The sequence below is a fragment of the Pleurodeles waltl genome, chromosome 3_1 (assembly GCF_031143425.1).
Source record: "Pleurodeles waltl isolate 20211129_DDA chromosome 3_1, aPleWal1.hap1.20221129, whole genome shotgun sequence".
NCBI lineage: Eukaryota > Metazoa > Chordata > Amphibia > Caudata > Salamandridae > Pleurodeles > Pleurodeles waltl.
The window spans coordinates 1467223376-1467240300 of record NC_090440.1 but is presented as its reverse complement, the minus strand read 5'-3'; the positions used below and the strand labels follow the sequence as shown (position 1 = coordinate 1467240300).

At 44.3% G+C, this 16925-nt stretch overlaps 1 protein-coding gene across 1 annotated transcript in view; it reads left to right on the top strand.

Annotated features, from left to right (window-relative positions):
• The window catches only part of MCM6 (minichromosome maintenance complex component 6), a 74154-nt gene that overhangs the window by 37585 nt on the left and 19644 nt on the right, over positions 1-16925 (top strand). Inside the window, exons 13-16 of the mRNA XM_069225075.1 lie at positions 443-604; positions 1461-1596; positions 1700-1855; positions 9381-9520. Coding sequence (XP_069081176.1) covers positions 443-604; positions 1461-1596; positions 1700-1855; positions 9381-9520 — 594 coding nt within the window. The remainder of the gene's footprint in view (positions 1-442; positions 605-1460; positions 1597-1699; positions 1856-9380; positions 9521-16925) is intronic.

The following is a 16925-nucleotide window of genomic DNA, read 5'->3' as shown; positions in this document are numbered from 1 at the left end:
TCATGTCCATGCTTGCATTAAGTTTACATGCCGCTTCGGTATTGCGAAGATTTCTAAAGATTTGATCTACCTTCAGGTTTTATCAATGTAAACTACATCTGTTTAAATGCAATGTGTATTGTTTGGGTTGCGCTTGAATTCCTATTAGTGTGCTAATTTATCGAACCAAAGTAAACTGCATTGTATACCTGAATACTTATAGATTTTGTACACATGGCTCGACATTTTTTGTAAAACTGAAGTGAGAACAGCAAAACTGAGCTTTAGGATTTAATCATCTCATTAAGTATGGGAAAATAGTATACGGCAAGGAAATATTCTGGATGCCAAGAGGCACTACTTGAGGATTCATCTTAAATTTTTGCGGAGTATGTTGTCAGACGTTGCATGACTCAGAGCTGTCTTTTTTTTTTTTTTTTTTTTTTTTTTTTTTTTGCGGCAGATTTCAAAGGAATCTGAAGATTTCATTGTTGAGCAGTACAAGCGCCTACGACAGAGGGATGGCTCAGGAGTCACGAAGTCCGCCTGGAGGATCACGGTGCGGCAGTTGGAGAGTATGATCCGTCTATCTGAATCCATGGCCAGAATGCATTGTTGTGATGAGGTAGGAAATGTGGACCTTTTTTAGCTTGTGGATTTGTCTAATGATATGCTTTTTTTTATTTTTAAGTAACTGGAGGAGGTATTGTTTCACTTTATAGAAGATTGAAGGCATGGACATGGGGTACTTGCAGGCTGTTTCCCACACCATTTTTTCACTTTAGTTCATCTTCCATCTTTTGCAAGATGCTTTTCTCACTGAGGATTTTTTTTTGTTTGGGGGGTAGGGGGTGGGGGGAGGGGGCGGGTTCAGGTGAATATCCTTGAGCTCTGCAGTACTGGGTTCAGACTTGTATTTCTGGTCAGTGCAACCACAAACGCTTAGCAAGCAGTTGTCACAAAACTGTAAAGACAATAGTGTGGTCGAAGGAATCTAGGTGGGAATATGAAAATGGACATCTTGAGCCAATTTCTCAACTTGTTAAGGCCATCTTCAAGATGGAATCTGTGGGCTCAATTTCTTCTGTATGCTATTAGATAGCATCGGACCGTCAATGTAATATGAATGATGCCTCAGCCCAAACTACAAATAAAAGCAAGCAAACTAAGCTTATGCTACCAGTCATCCTAAAATCTATTGCTAGATATTTACCCCAATTCTCCCGATTGGCCAGTAGGCTGCTGAGTATGACTTACAAAAAAGCAGATACCATTTTCCTAAGCATCTTTGGAACTAAATATTTTGCCAGCCCTAATCAAACATACATACTTTTTAACCTAATCTACATGTTTTTCTGTTGGAGTTTCATAATAAAATAGCTTGCATTAACTTTTTTTTTTTGTGCTGCATTAAATACTTGTAATACTAGTGTGAAGTCCCATAGAATGATGCCACTTGGGTCCTCTGATCTTATTTTCAGGTTCAGCCAAAACATGTGAAAGAGGCATTTCGGTTACTGAACAAATCTGTCATAAGAGTAGAGACACCTGATGTCAACTTGGACCAAGATGGTGAGCAGGAGGTACCTGAGCCGGAGGCCCATGCTGGAATAAATGGTAAGTTTCTTCTCTCCCCCCCCCCCCCCCCCCCCCCCTTGGCATTTATGTTGTATTTGCAAGTGCCTAATATACTAAACTTGTGATTTGTTGCTCTGCGTAGGTCAGGCTGGAATACCCAATGGACATGTGAATGGAATTAATGGTCATACTGAAGAGGAGCCGAAGGATGCAGCCCCTAAACCTTCCCTCAGGCTAGGGTTTGCTGAATACAGAAGAATCTCCAACCTGCTGGTTCAGCACCTCCGCAAGATGGAAGGTAAACCTCTCACTAGCAAAGGATGCTTTCTGGTGGTTTGTCCTGACAGTATCTGGTTGTGTAATTCATGTCTTGTGATAGGCTGTTATAGTCACCTGTTAATCACGTGTTCAGTTGATTCACAAGTGTGAAATTTTCGATGGTTAATTGAGGAACAGAGGTTAGCTTTACATAGAACTATTCTGTATCCTATAGTAAACTATTAAGTAGTATTTGCATGAAATAATACTAGATAACAAACCTTGAACTTGTTTGGAAGTCCCAGGGCACATGGGTTACTGGGCTTCAACTGTTGGACTTGAGTCACTGATGTCCTAGGGATATCTAAAGAGTAGAATGAAGATGAGATGGGCTGGTTCTTTGGGTTGTTACTTTTCACAAGGCCGGTACTACTGGCTGTTAACAAATTGCTGGATCGTGAGCTAAAGAGATTTGACAGCAGTGCTTGGGGAAGAGTGCTCATGTTGGCCGTATTTCTTGCCCGCACGCTGGTCGCCACAGTCTGCATCATTTGCTGCGAGGGCTGCTGTTGATAATCAAGACCACCTTGAATATCCTGAGTTTCCTGTTCTTTTGAACCTTAGAAATGGAGGAGAAAACCCAAAGGCATGAGTTGTAGTTTTACTATTGTTAAACCTCTTTACAGCTGCATATCTTGCTAAGAAAAGCCCACACTCATCCAAGGGGATAGCCATCAGTGGAGCCTGGATGTCTTGAAGCCATCACAGCACATTCAGGCATTTTGTCTGACACTGGTGCCCGTTCCAGGACGTAAAACCTACTTCACAATGTTCTGGCCATTGTAGTAATGATAGGCCAAAGGGGTGGCACGTAACTTGTTAAATCCTGGCATGCCATATCCTAAAGGTATGTGTAGCTACCTAGGAGGTATATTGCTGTTATGTATTGCAATTGTAGACTGCGAGAAATACTTTTGTCCATGTCAATTCTTCTAGAGTCCCCTGTCCAGTGGTGTGGTCTTAAAATAATTTGGGGTCACCTTCAGTCATGAACAACTGCACCACAAGTGTCTGTGGAGCTGGAAGTTGTCAAATTTAGGAATCCTTGGTGCTGGCCAGTGGCTTCTTTCAGTGGGGTGACTTGCTGGTTTCAACCAAGATCCTTGAATTGGATCAGTCTGGGCTATGTTGAGGTAGCAACAACTTGGAGGTCCAGAGCGCAAACTTTCTGTAAGGTTAGCCTTCATCTCCTCTATCAATGGAGGTAATTCTTTTACAGCTCTTGAATGCTGTGGCTAAAGAAGCACTCCTTTTGGGTGTACGAGGGCAACTCCATGATAGACTTCTGGGAGATGTGTACGCCTCTGCTATCTGTATGGTGATAAATACATGTTTCCTCTTCTTCATTTGCAAGCCCTTGTAAGATATCTGATCAAAAAAATGGCCCCCATTCTACTGTAAATGCTGGTACTGCTACAGAGGGACTGGTGGAGAACCCTAATAAACCTGAACATGTAACTCCGTAATAGTGCACCTCTATACTGGACAAACTTTTTCAGAGGATGGTCCTGTGCCAAACATCAGAGCCAGGTTTGGATCCAGAAGCCATCACTGGAGCAGATGGCACTGTCGGAGGGACGATTGGCAAAGCTTCTGGTGGCTGTTTGGATCAGTTGAAGGCACAGCCCTGCACAGATGATGGGCTGACTTTGTTGGTCAGTCAGCAGTAGGGAAGGGCCATCTTAGTCCCCTTGAAGCTCTGAGTTAAGTGACGTGGAGAACCCGTGACATTCGTTGTCTGACGCCGGTTGGGTGATGCAAATGCAGACTACCTCGCCCTGGAACAGGCACACCTGGAATTCTAATCGTAAGAGTCATGATGTAGGGTGTGGCTTATTCACTGATAACCTTCGGATGAACAGGGAAACATTTGCATGAACTGGTCATGCCTGATGCCACTGCATCAGCTCCTGACATGGGTTGAATCATGTCACCAGTTGACATCCCTGCAGACTGTCAAAGTTTTGGTAGTTGAATTTTTCAGTGAAAAGACATTGCTAGAATGGAGCACGGTACCTGCGTCTTTGGGTGCGTGAAGAAAAGCTGATGTCTTATGCACAGTGCTAGTGCTTTTATACTGCTTAGTCACAACTGTCTTGACTCCAGATATTATGACAAAGGCCGATGGTGCCACTTGCTGGCATGAAGATGTTGCAAGAGTTTCTGGAGCCATCTTGCCTTTTAGAGGGTTAATTAAGGTAAAGTCTGCGGTTCGAAGTAGCTGTCACGAAAATGCCATTTCTAACCTTTGGTCCTCTGCAATCCCTGTGCTGACACCTGCATGTAATGGCAGATTGAGGCTTCAAAACTGCAGCAGGGCCCATTCAGATTGTCAACTTGACAGGTTCCGAATAATCCTGCCTGCCCCACTAGAGTGACACCTGGGTCCCTCCATTGTCTGAGCAACTGTAGGAAGCTGGTGTGGTGGGTACCTAAGGGACTTGCACCTTAAACCAGGTGGTATCCCCTATCAAAAGTGTAGGCCGGGGTCTAGAAGCTGGGCTCTCTAGAGGTAGCTGGGAATGAGCTTCCAAGGCTTATCTAGGAGACATGCAAAGCTCGTGCAAAACCACTGTAGTCACACAGCACTAACACACGTGAAAGAAAAAACTCAGTTGTACAAAAATAAAGGTACTTTATTTTTGGAACACAATACCACAAAATATTAGGACAACTCCAACAGGAGGTTAAGTAATGCACTAAATATGTACACTAGTAGTACATACAATAGGCATAGAAAAGGTTAGAAAACAGTGCACATGTAAATACCCAATGCTGACCCTAGGGGGAGCCCAAACCATATACTAAAAAAAATGGAATACGAACAAAGTTCCCCCACCTAGGTAAGTGGAATGTGTAGACGGGAGCTGGGAGTACTAGTTAAACACACAAACCCTCTCCCCAACCACCCCAAGGTACTGGCCTGCTTGGGAAGGCAAAGGCTTACCCGCCACCAAAGTTGAACAGCTGGCGGAGAGTACTAAGACGACTACTACAGACCACCAACCATGATGCAAGATTCAAGCAGCTCAAGATAAGGGGAGATCCACGTGGCCAGTTGTCACTGCAGCAGGTGCCTGCAGATGCAGGGGAGTGACTCCTTCAGGCCAAGGGAGATTCCTTCCTTCCTTCCAGTGCAGACTGGAGACATGCCACCCTCATTGGATGCACAGCTGGTGGAAATGTTGCGGTTGCTGGCAGGAGCCCTGGAAACAATGTTGCAGAAGAGTTCTTCTTGGAAGCAGTTTCTGGTCCTGAAGGGTCCGTTCACAGTTCTGGAGGCCAGAAGTCAGTCAAGGTTATAGAGGAATCCTGCTGCAATCTTGCAAGCTGAATCTGAGGACCCACCCAAGAGAGACCCTAAATACCCCTAAAAGGGGGATGGTCACCTAGCCAGGTAAGCACCTATCAGGAGGGGACTCTGACATCACCCGCCTGGCCACTCAGATGCTCAGAGTTCCCTGCCAACCTTGAAATGAAGATGGCAAAATCAAGGGACCCTCTGGAAAAGCCCTGAGCACTACCACTAAGGTGGTGATGGACAGGGGAGTAGTCACTCCCCTTTGTCCACTTTTGCACCAGGGTTGGGGTAGGGCGTGTCCTGAACTTGTGGACTGGCTTATGCACAGAGCACCAAATGTGCCCTTCAAAGCAAAACCAGTGGCTTGGAGAGGCTACCCCTCCAAGCCATTTCCAAAAAAGGAGGGTGTTACCTCCCTTTACCAAAGGAAATCCTTTGTACTGCCTTCCTGAGCTTGTTCAGATTAAGCAGCGGGAGGGCAGAAACTTGTATATGGGGTGGTAGCAGCTTGGGCTGCCTGGAAAACCTTCAAGTCTGGTGGTAGCAATTCTGGGAGTCTTCTAAGGAGCCTCCAGAGTGCAGAATCATACTTGCAACAGTATTGGGGTATGATTCTGACATTTTTTTTTTTTTTACCAAGTATGCCTAGGTTCTGAATTTACAATATGTAGCTGTACATAGGTAGTGACCTATGTCCAACGCAAGCATAATATGGCATCCCCACACTCACGAAGTCCAGGAGAATGATACTAGTTTGTGGGAGCACCTGCTACTGCAGGGGTGCCGTCACACACAGATACTTGCACTCTGGGCTAGAAGAACTTGGCATAGAGGTGACTTTCAGTGACCTGGTGGTGAAAGGGTGCATGCCACCCTTTCACTCAGGATGCAATGGCAGACCTGTAGAACACTTTCTGTGCTCCCTATGGGTGGCATAATGTATGCTGCAGCCCATAGGGATCCCCTGGTACCCCAGTGCCCTGGGTACCTGTGTACCATACCCTAGGGCAGGGGTCTTCAAACTGAGGGGCATTCCTGCTTCCACTGCCTAAAACTACTGCTCGCATGACATGGCTGCATTTTCTTCATTGGTTGCATATCGGTCACATTACCACTCTGATCTATCTTAACACTGTCCTCTGCCTCTAAACTGAGTCACGTTGTTAACCTGTGGTTAGACCTCTTACATTCCACTATGTTCATCTGCGGGCTTTGAATTCCTGTCTGAGCAAATCTAATTTTCATCGCCATAAATTTCTTTAAAAAAATGTTCTGCTTCAACTAACTTGTCAATAGAGTACTGCAGTACTTCATTAATCGGTTTATTTTGCCAACAAATCGAATGCTGCTGAATCATGTTGCTAATCTCTGGTTTTAATCCTTGCACAAATCTAAACAAAAAATGACATGCCTTTCGGTGCAATAGTTTCCAAACCGCTATGATTAAAAGCGTGCAGCAAGCTTTCTTAAGCATGAATTGACTCCTTCATTTCCTGTGCTGTCCTTTGTCGTTTGCCAATCCACATCTTTTGGGGAAACTTTTTCAGAAATTCAGTCACTGTATAATGCCCTTTCATTACCTCTTGAGACGGCGCACCTCTAACTGGATCTTTCTGTAGTTCATGAGTTGGCCAATCAACACTGCTTGCACTCAAACCATAAATCGACTGGAACAACAGTGTCAAAGTTTTCAGATCGTCCCACAGGCATTTTGAAAGTTTCACAAATCTGTTTGCCTATACCTATCCACTGGCTTCTCCCTCAATCTTGTGTAATCATTGGTGAATGACATTCACTTCTGCTCCACAAGACATGTTCATAACATCCACCTGGAATCAACATTGTTAGCATTTTTATTTTTTTATTTTTACACTGTTGGCTTGATTTGCTCCGGCTGGAAGCAAATTCTGCTTTGCTTTTGGTCTCCTTCACCCATCTGCCTTGCTGTTTATCTAATGTGCAGTCTCATGCCTGGTAAACTCATGTTCGCAATTTCTTTGCTACGGCCTAGTGTTTTAGCTGCTTTTCTCATTCTGTCAAGTTTTGCAGTTTCTTTTTGTCAAGCAACAAGTTCCCAAATAGCAAGAGCTTCAAAGTGTGTGGTTTTTTGAGTAGGTTTTAATTCACACAGTATTTTCAATTTTCTAATATTCTCATACTAAGTTTTTTTGGTAACAAGAAAAAGCTAAAGAACCTCTGTAATTTTCCACTACTAGCTAACCCAACTGCATGTTTAACTCAAAAGCATGCTGAAACTCTGCTCACCTCTGACGCTGCGTATGTTGGTGTTCTTTCGGGAGCTACCTGTTCACTCCCTCCTAAATGGAATAAACACATCTCTCAACGCACTTCTTAAATATATTTTTATACAATTTAGTTAATACCATGAACTTACTGAACAAGAACACGTACCTAATACTGAACAAAAATATGGCTAGTCCTCTCATGGGATGGCACTGTCACGCTTATCAGAACTATCACCATTACACTAAACAATGCATGGTTTCCCTCCTCATGGGACACCAACATCACTGCACCAGATCTGTTAACATGTTTTTTCATTATTCTTCACAGGAATCTGAAACGCTTTACTGAGGCTGACAGACCTTTGGACCCACTGAGGTGTGGTTAACTATACACAGTCAACTCACTTAACAAATTTAGGCACTGTGACCAATATAACCGTAGAAGGAAAGCTCCAATCAGTAAAGTTTTCAAAGTTTCTTCACATCCACAAAGTTAAAATGATGTGACTTGACAAAACAAATTAGCAGAGTTCAAGAATGGGGTTGGCATAAGGTTATCCCTATAACCTAATTTAGGGTATGTGTGGGAATGAGCTAACACGTGGACAAAATACAAAAGAGACAATTTGGGAAACCATTATTTCGATCAAAAGAAACTAGAAAAAAAGCCTGTCGGCATGCTAACGTCTATTTGATACAAGAGGTCAAGGGAAACTGCATTAGCATGAAAATATAGCTCTCCTAGTTTCAGCATTCAAAAGAACTTCGTCAGCAAAGTCTGTTTAAAAACACCATCAGGATAAGTGCATAACACAAGCTTCATAGGAAAACAACCTTGACGTCGTCTAAGGGACAACTAGAGAAGAACTAACAAACGTTCAAAGTGCCATTCCTGTAGTAAAGTTCATAAATGTGATTCGACAGTTCAGTGGTTCCACATCATGCAAAAGGGGCAGTAGCTAATCGGTGTATTAGCTGTGTTTTTAAATTTGATTTGTGCTACTTTTTCTCAGCTTTGGTCTGAAGTCATCTCCTGCTTACGTGTGAATCCAATGGTCTATAACTACTTTCTAGCAGGACACAATGGACCCATCTTGTTCCCATGTGAACGTCCATATTAAAAGAAGCAATTTTACCTCATGTTTAGTACACAGGCCTAAATGTTCCGGAGTCAAGGTCACTTGGAAACAACTTGTGATGTTTAAACAATGAGACCCTTTACTATTCATAAGAACCTTATGGAAAAATGTATGTTTGAGAAACAAAATGATTTGTCACTTTAACATGGCTGCATATAAGAAGTCTTCTGACCTATTTAAGCTAACACAATCTGCATTCCTATAAATTCAGCATTAATGTCATCAATGTGTAAACATTTCATTGCACATTGCAACCTTTGTGAAAGCGTCATGTTAGATATGACAAAGTGCATTTATTTTTATACTAATCACACTAACAAATCAACTTGTTCACTACTAGCAGTTACTCTAGTGTTAAAATATACTTTAACAGTATTTTAATCTTGTTTGCACATTGTCAACTCTGGTATGCACACTGGTGTCAACCACAAAATAAAAACGTGAGCACTTTTAATATACTTGTACATTAAGCCTTTAACATGACCACTTTTGCTGACTTCTGGGTCACTTAAAGCATTACTGAATTTTTGGCTCCAATAGTAACAAGTGTAAAATGAAATGCTGCTGAGATGCTGCCGTAATATAAATTAGTGCCAGGCTTTCTGGTTACAAGAATGATCACTGAAGTACACTTCAGCTATGCATCCTGTTGGTGGCCTGTCTCGATCTATTACCTAAACCGTTCCAAATTGTACTAAATGTCCTGCCATTTGGAGTTTTCAATGTAAAACAACTTCATGCATATGTTTGTTTACTGGGATACATTTGTTACTGACCCAGTCAACCAAGGTATTCAATTATTTTTATTTTTTTTCCTAGACGAAGATGATGACTCTTTAAAAAGGACTGAGCTCATTAACTGGTACTTGAAGGAAATTGAATCAGAAATTGACTCTGAGGAGGAGCTGATAAACAAAAAGCAAATAATAGAAAAGGTTATTCACCGGCTTGTACATTATGTAAGTGTTCAGTTCTCCATATTCTAGCTAAACTGTAATACTCTGTTGCCTACACCCAGCCACTGTAGCTGCTGTATTTAGTTTGTGGGCAACGTTTGTGGATCTGTTGGGATAGCTTAATGTTTGTGGTTGCTCTTAGCCCATGCTGTAAGTGGTTTGTTTTCTTTTGTTTGTAAACCTGTTTTACAAGGATCACAGTATACAGAACCCAGCGATGAGTATTGGTGTAAATTGGAGTGTGGACTTGTGTATGTTTTGGTATTTCCTGCTGACTAGCAAATGAGTGCCTTACAGGATTCAAAAGTAATATCCAGGGACCCAACTCTAAAGTACCTTGCTGAATCTCATCCCCCTCTACATCTGCAACTGTCGCATACCCTCATTTGGGTAGGCTAGTGGGTTTTACAGGCACTCTTCATCTTCATGTCCGCACTTTGAGTTACTCCAGTGCCCTGTTCACAGGGTACCTAGTTAAACATTCTTCTGTCTATGCATATGAGACCATAAGAATGCTGAGTACACAAGACTAAAGGTTGCTGTATATTTTAGAACCTATTGCCATCTGATGCATCCAAGTACAACTTTTATGTGGCCAGTGTGTACCAAAGGGAGACTGATGCTTGGGTGTTCCAGTCCCTAGTTAAATTAGTTTAGCAGTTAATGCAAATGTAACATCACACTGCCTCATCAATCTGTTCCCAATTGGTCCTTTTTAACCGATTGTCAATTAACTTTCATCACCTAGTTTGTTTCTGTTTACTTTTAAACATGTATCACCTGTCACTCACCCTTGTTAATTGGCCAGAGTTTACTTTACATAAACTCAACATGCACTACTGAAGGAACCAAGCAACTCTACTTTGCCTTTTATGTAGTTTTCTAAATTGTCATTTGTTCTGTATGAATGCTTATACACTCCCTCACCAAGTCTCTTGTATAGCATGTAAGATGCACACTAGCAGTACAAAACTAGACATTCAACTAACATTGCTCTGCTTTGAGTTCTGAATCCACCGAACTCTTTTTTAAGAAGCTGGTGTGTGGTGGGTACCTAAGGTACTTAGACCTTATACCAGGTCCATGTGTCCCATCTTAGTGAAGTGTAGGCAATGTCTAGAAGCCATGCTCTCCCAGAGGTCCCTGCTAACCTTGGATTCAAGATTGCAGAACCCAGGGACCCGCTGGAGGAGCTCTGGGCACCACCCCTGGGGTGGTGATAGGGGAGTGGTCACTCCTCTTGCCATTGTCCAGTTTGTGCCAGAGCAGGGACTGGATGTACCTGAACCAGTTTAGACTACTTTATGCATGAAGGGCACCAAATGTGCCTTTCAGAACATACTGTGGTTTGGGATACACCTCTCAATCCATGTAACAGTTATTTCCAAAGGGAGAGGGTGTTTCTCTTCTCCCCCTTCCCCCCCCCACCCCCCTCCTTTACACAAAGGAAATCCTTTGTTCTGCCTTCTGAGATTGAGATGTTCAAGCAGCAGGAGGGCTGAAACCTGTTGTGAGGGGTGGCAGCAGCTGGGGCTGCCTGGAAAAGACTGCTAGGAGCAATGCTGGGGCTCCTCTGAGTCCCCAGAGTACATGGAATCTTACTTCCAAAACTGGCAACAGTATTGTGGTATGATTCTGACATGTTTGATAACAAACATGCCTAGGTTTGAAGTTAGCATTATGTAGCTGGACATTAGTGACCTGTGTCCTGTACATGGGTTAAAATGGCATGCCTGCACTGATTAAGTCTATGAAAATGGCACGGAGTTCGTGGGGGCAGTCTTCTAGTGCAGGGATGCCCTCACTCGCAGGTACTTGCACCCTGCCCTCTGGGCTACGGGGGCCTGCCATAGGAGTGGCTTAGTGACCTATGGTGAAAAGGGGTGCATGCACCCTTTCACGCAGGCTGCAATGGCAGCCCTGCAGAACACTTTGCATGGGCTCCCCATGGGTGGCATAAATACGGCCTGCAGCCTATGGGGGATACCCTGGTTACCTGTGTACCATATACTAGGGACTTGCATGGTGGCCCCAGTATGCCAAATGTGGGGTGAAAATGGTACAAGGGAGAGCATAATCACTGGGGTCGTGGTTAGCAGGATCATTGTACACGGTCAAACACACTGACCATGCCATGAAAGGGGTGACTTTCCTACACCTACCTCCATGAATGTACACAGGCAGTGAAAAAGCATCCAAGCTTATTCATTCTCCATTACTATGGCTTCCTCACCTCAACCCACTTGCACAAACCTGCCAGCTAACCATTCACTCCTCACTTTATTAATGTAGACCGGCTAACACTTCTCCAGACCCTCTAGAGCAGAATACAAAAAACGATACATGCTGCTTGCAGCTCTACAACCACATCCTTTCCTCTGCCTACCTCATTTGATTCCTTACATGATACAAGCCATTGCAGCTACTACACCTACTTGTCATCTTCTCTGCAGCAGCTTTTCCACTTGTATGCTGATTAACACAAGGTCGAGCAACAAGAATAAACTATTTGACTGGAAAATAGTAATGGAGATAATCATGCTTTTCAATAACAAAACATGGCTGGGAGGTGATATTGTATGGGATCTTCCCAAGGCAGTTGCAACAGGACGTGAAAGCCAAATGAAAATCGGCGAAGGGAAATCTTTAGGACACTTGGCACTAATATTCAAAGAATCCATTCCATCTTTTAAATTTGTCGGCCTACGTAGTGGACTGAATCTTTATTAGGAAAATGCACACCTACCCATCACATCCTCCTGCAGTTTCCTGTTCATGTCCTCTGCTGTAAGACAGCCCTTTCTAACCTGATAACCAGTGCATCATTGGCAAACTGCGCAACTGGTTTAATCATAAATATCTCAGCCAAGAGCCACCATACTAAACATGGGAACGTGTGTGAAACTCTTCTGTGGCTGTATCCAGGCCATATATTGGGCATGGGGCTATCACTCCTACATTCCTCGTGGTCAAATGAGAAAACAGTCCCATTATCTGAAGTACCACTTTCGTCTTTCACACTGAAACTGCCGGTGCCACCTTTATGCAATCCTCTGCTGGCTAAAGAAGAAATTCTACATGGGGGTACTTGGGTTATCAACTGAATGCCCTCAGCTTTGATCAAGTAAACACCAAACTGTTAAATTGGCTTAAGGTGTTAAATGAGCTGCCCCTTCCCAACTTAATCTTAAACAATTTAATAACTCCAGATTCACATATAAAGAACATGATGGAAGCTATCAATTGAAAAAATTAAAAGCCTACTTAACAATCCAAATTTGACTCCGGGTCTGCAAATCATAACAGCAAAATCCTATGTTAATCAGTGTATCATAATCCCTCCTAGAAAAATGAAAACGAGTAAATGGATGCACCCTTGAGTGGCTCTTTCTAACTTGGTGCCATCTTAATCTCCATTTGTCTACCCTCTCCATCAAAACTGGTGTACCTGAAGGTTTGTCTGTTGTCCCACTCTGCTCCCAGAACTCTACAAATATTTTAACTCCACATGCTAGTAAATTTCAGGTGTGAGATTGCTGCACATAATTCAAAACACCCAGGTTAGATCTTACCTACAGATCTAGTCGTGACCATCTTCCCTTCATAGCCCTTCAGCGGCTTCTTTAAGAGTCTCTACTTAAGAGAAATGCAAAGGATTCTGGAAGTAATGATCTCAGTTTTCCTACAACTAAAACGATAATGCAGTAACCGCAGTCTACACTGACCGTTTACCATCCTTACATGGAAGAGTATAATTGGTAGCACTTTCTTCGTCCAAGATGCTAAGCTTTAGAACATGCTTTCATTTAGGCACCCACCTGTAATTGAGGAGGGTGACTGTAGGAAGTTGGCTCTGTATGCACTATTTCAAAGTAAGGAATAGTATGCACAGAGTCCAAGGGTTCCCCTTAGAGGTAAGATAGTGGCAAAAAGAGATAATACCAATGCTCTATTTTGTGGTAGTGTGGTCGAGCAGTAGGCTTATCAAAGGAGTAGTGTTAAGCATTTGTTGTACATACACACAGGCAATAAATGAGGAACACACACTCCGACAAATCCAAGCCAATAGGTTTTGTTATAGAAAAATACATGTTCGATGGCATCTGTCGCTGTAGATACGCATGTTCTGCAATAGCTCGCCATCTGGTGTTGGGCCGGAGTGTTACAAGTTGTTTTTCTTCGAAGAAGTCTTTCGAGTCACGGGACCGAGTGACTCCTCCTTTTGTCTCCATTGCGCATGGGCGTCGACTCCATCCTCGATTGTTTTTTTTCCGCCATCGGGTTCGGACGTGTTCCTGTCGCTCCGAGTTTCGGAACAGAAAAAATAGTTAATTTCGGAAGATTTTCGTCGGTATTGTTGCGTTCGGGATCGGCATACTTACATTCAACACCGCATCGAAGATCGAAGAGCTCCGGTGCCCTTCGGGGTAATTTTTCGATCCTCCGTCGGGGCCTGGTCGGCCCGACCGCGTGCTGAAGAACGCCGATGGAACGGACCCCGTTCCGTTTCTGCCCCAAATGCCACAATAAATACCCCTACACAGACCAACACTTGGTCTGCAACCTGTGCCTGTCACCTGAGCACAGCGAAGACACCTGCGAGGCCTGTCGTGCGTTCCGGTCCCGAAAAACACTCCGAGACCGTCGAGCCAGAAGACTTCAAATGGCGTCCGCACCGACAGCCCGACGGGAGTTCGAGGAACAGGAAGAGGAAGGTACCTTCTCGATCCAAGACTCAGACTCCGAAGGATTCGACGATACACAAACCGTGAGTAAGACGTCGAAAACCACACAAAAACATTTACAAGGCCCAGGGGACGCCACTGCCACCAGGCCATGGCTCAACCCATAAAATCGGTGACCGACCGTCGGCACCGAAAAAGGCCCAAACAGTGCCGAGATCGTCCGACTCCGGTCGAGACACCGGCACGCAGCCTTCTCGGGACCGAGAAAGTGCTGGAGACAAGCCTCGACACCGAGATGCCGGTGTGGACACGGCTCGACGCCGAGACAGCGGCACCGAAACAGATCGACGCCGAGAGGTTTCGGCCCCGAAAAGGAAAAAAGTCACCTCGGAGCCGAAAAAACACGCAGACACAGTTTCGACGCCGAAACAAACTGCAAGCGACCCAGCTTCAGGCTCTTATACAGAAGAGCACTCGCTAACCTCCCAAATGCAGAAGCATAGGTTTGAGGAAGAGCTACAAGCAACTGATGCGGACCATACGCAAAAGCGTATCTTCATTCAGCAGGGGACAGGAAAAATAAGCACCCTTCCCCCCATTAGGAGAAAGAGAAGGTTGGAGTTCCAGACGGAACAAGCACCACAACCAAAAGTGGTGAAAAGAGTTACACCACCACCACCCTCTCCTCCGCCCGTGATTAACGTTTCACCAGCACAAACGCCATCACACTCCCCAGCTCACACCACCATGAGCCAGGGTGACCAAGACCAGGACGCATGGGACCTATACGACGCCCCAGTGTCAGATAACAGCCCAGAGGCATACCCTACAAAACCATCTCCACCAGAAGACAGCACCGCATACTCTCAGGTGGTGGCTAGAGCAGCACAATTTCACAACGTAAGCCTCCACTCAGAACAGGTCGAGGATGATTTCCTGTTCAACACACTCTCCTCCACCCACAGCTCCTACCAAAGCCTGCCTATGCTCCCTGGTATGCTCCGGCACGCAAAAGACATATTTAAGGACCCGGTCAAAAGTAGGGCAATCACACCAAGGGTGGAAAAAAAGTATAAGCCGCCTCCTACAGACCCGGCTTTCATCACAACACAGCTGCCACCAGACTCTGTTGTTGTAGGAGCAGCTAGGAAAAGGGCCAACTCTCACACATCTGGAGATGCACCACCCCCAGATAAAGAAAGCCGCAAGTTTGATGCAGCTGGTAAAAGAGTCGCAGCACAAGCTGCAAACCAGTGGCGCATCGCGAACTCCCAGGCACTACTTGCGCGCTATGACAGAGCCCACTGGGACGAGATGCAACATCTCATTGAACATCTGCCCAAAGACTTCCAAAATAGGGCAAAACAAGTGGTTGAGGAGGGACAGGCCATCTCCAACAACCAGATCCGCTCCTCCATGGACGCTGCAGATACAGCTGCACGGACAATTAATACATCTGTAACTATCAGAAGGCATGCATGGCTCCGAACGTCTGGATTTAAACCAGAGATTCAACAAGCAGTTCTCAATATGCCTTTTAATGAAAAAGAACTGTTCGGTCCAGAAGTGGACACAGCGATTGAGAAACTCAAAAAAGATACGGACACTGCCAAAGCCATGGGCGCACTCTACTCCCCGCAGAGCAGAGGGAATTACAGCTCATTCCGTAAAACGCCCTTTCGAGGGGGGTTTCGGGGTCAAAGCACACAAGCCAGCACCTCACAAGCCACACCGTCCAGTTACCAAGGACAGTATAGAGGAGGTTTTCGGGGACAATATAGAGGAGGGCAATTCCCTAGAAATAGAGGAAGATTCCAAAGCCCCAAAACCCCTACTACTAAACAGTGACTCACATGTCACTCACCCCCTCCACACAACACCAGTGGGGGGACGAATAGGTCATTATTACAGAGCATGGGAGAAAATCACTACAGACACTTGGGTTCTAGCAATTATCCAACATGGTTACTGCATAGAATTTCTACAGTTCCCTCCAAACATACCACCAAAAGCACAAAATTTAACAACACACCATTCCAATCTCCTAGAGATAGAAGTGCAGGCACTATTGCAAAAGAATGCAATCGAATTAGTGCCAAACACACAAATAAACACAGGAGTTTACTCACTGTACTTTCTGATACCAAAGAAGGACAAAACACTGAGACCAATCCTAGACCTCAGAGTAGTCAACACTTTCATCAAATCAGACCACTTCCACATGGTCACACTACAAGAAGTATTGCCATTGCTAAAGCTGCACGACTACATGGCAACTTTAGACCTCAAGGATGCTTATTTCCATATACCAATTCACCCATCGCACAGGAAATACCTAAGGTTTGTATTCAAAGGAATACATTACCAATTCAAGGTACTGCCTTTCGGATTAACAACCGCACCAAGAGTCTTTACCAAATGTCTAGCGGTAGTCGCTGCACACATCAGAAGGCAGCAAATACATGTGTTCCCATATCTAGACGACTGGCTAATCAAGGCCCATTCGTTAATAGAGTGCTCAAATCACACAAATCATATCATACAAACCCTCTTCAAACTAGGGTTCACCGTCAATTTCACAAAATCCAAGATTCGGCCACGCAAGGTACAACAATACCTGGGAGCCATAATAGACACATCAAAAGGAGTAGCCACTCCAAGTCCAGAAAGAATTCAAAATTTCAACACCATCATACAACGCATGTATCCAACACAAAAGATAC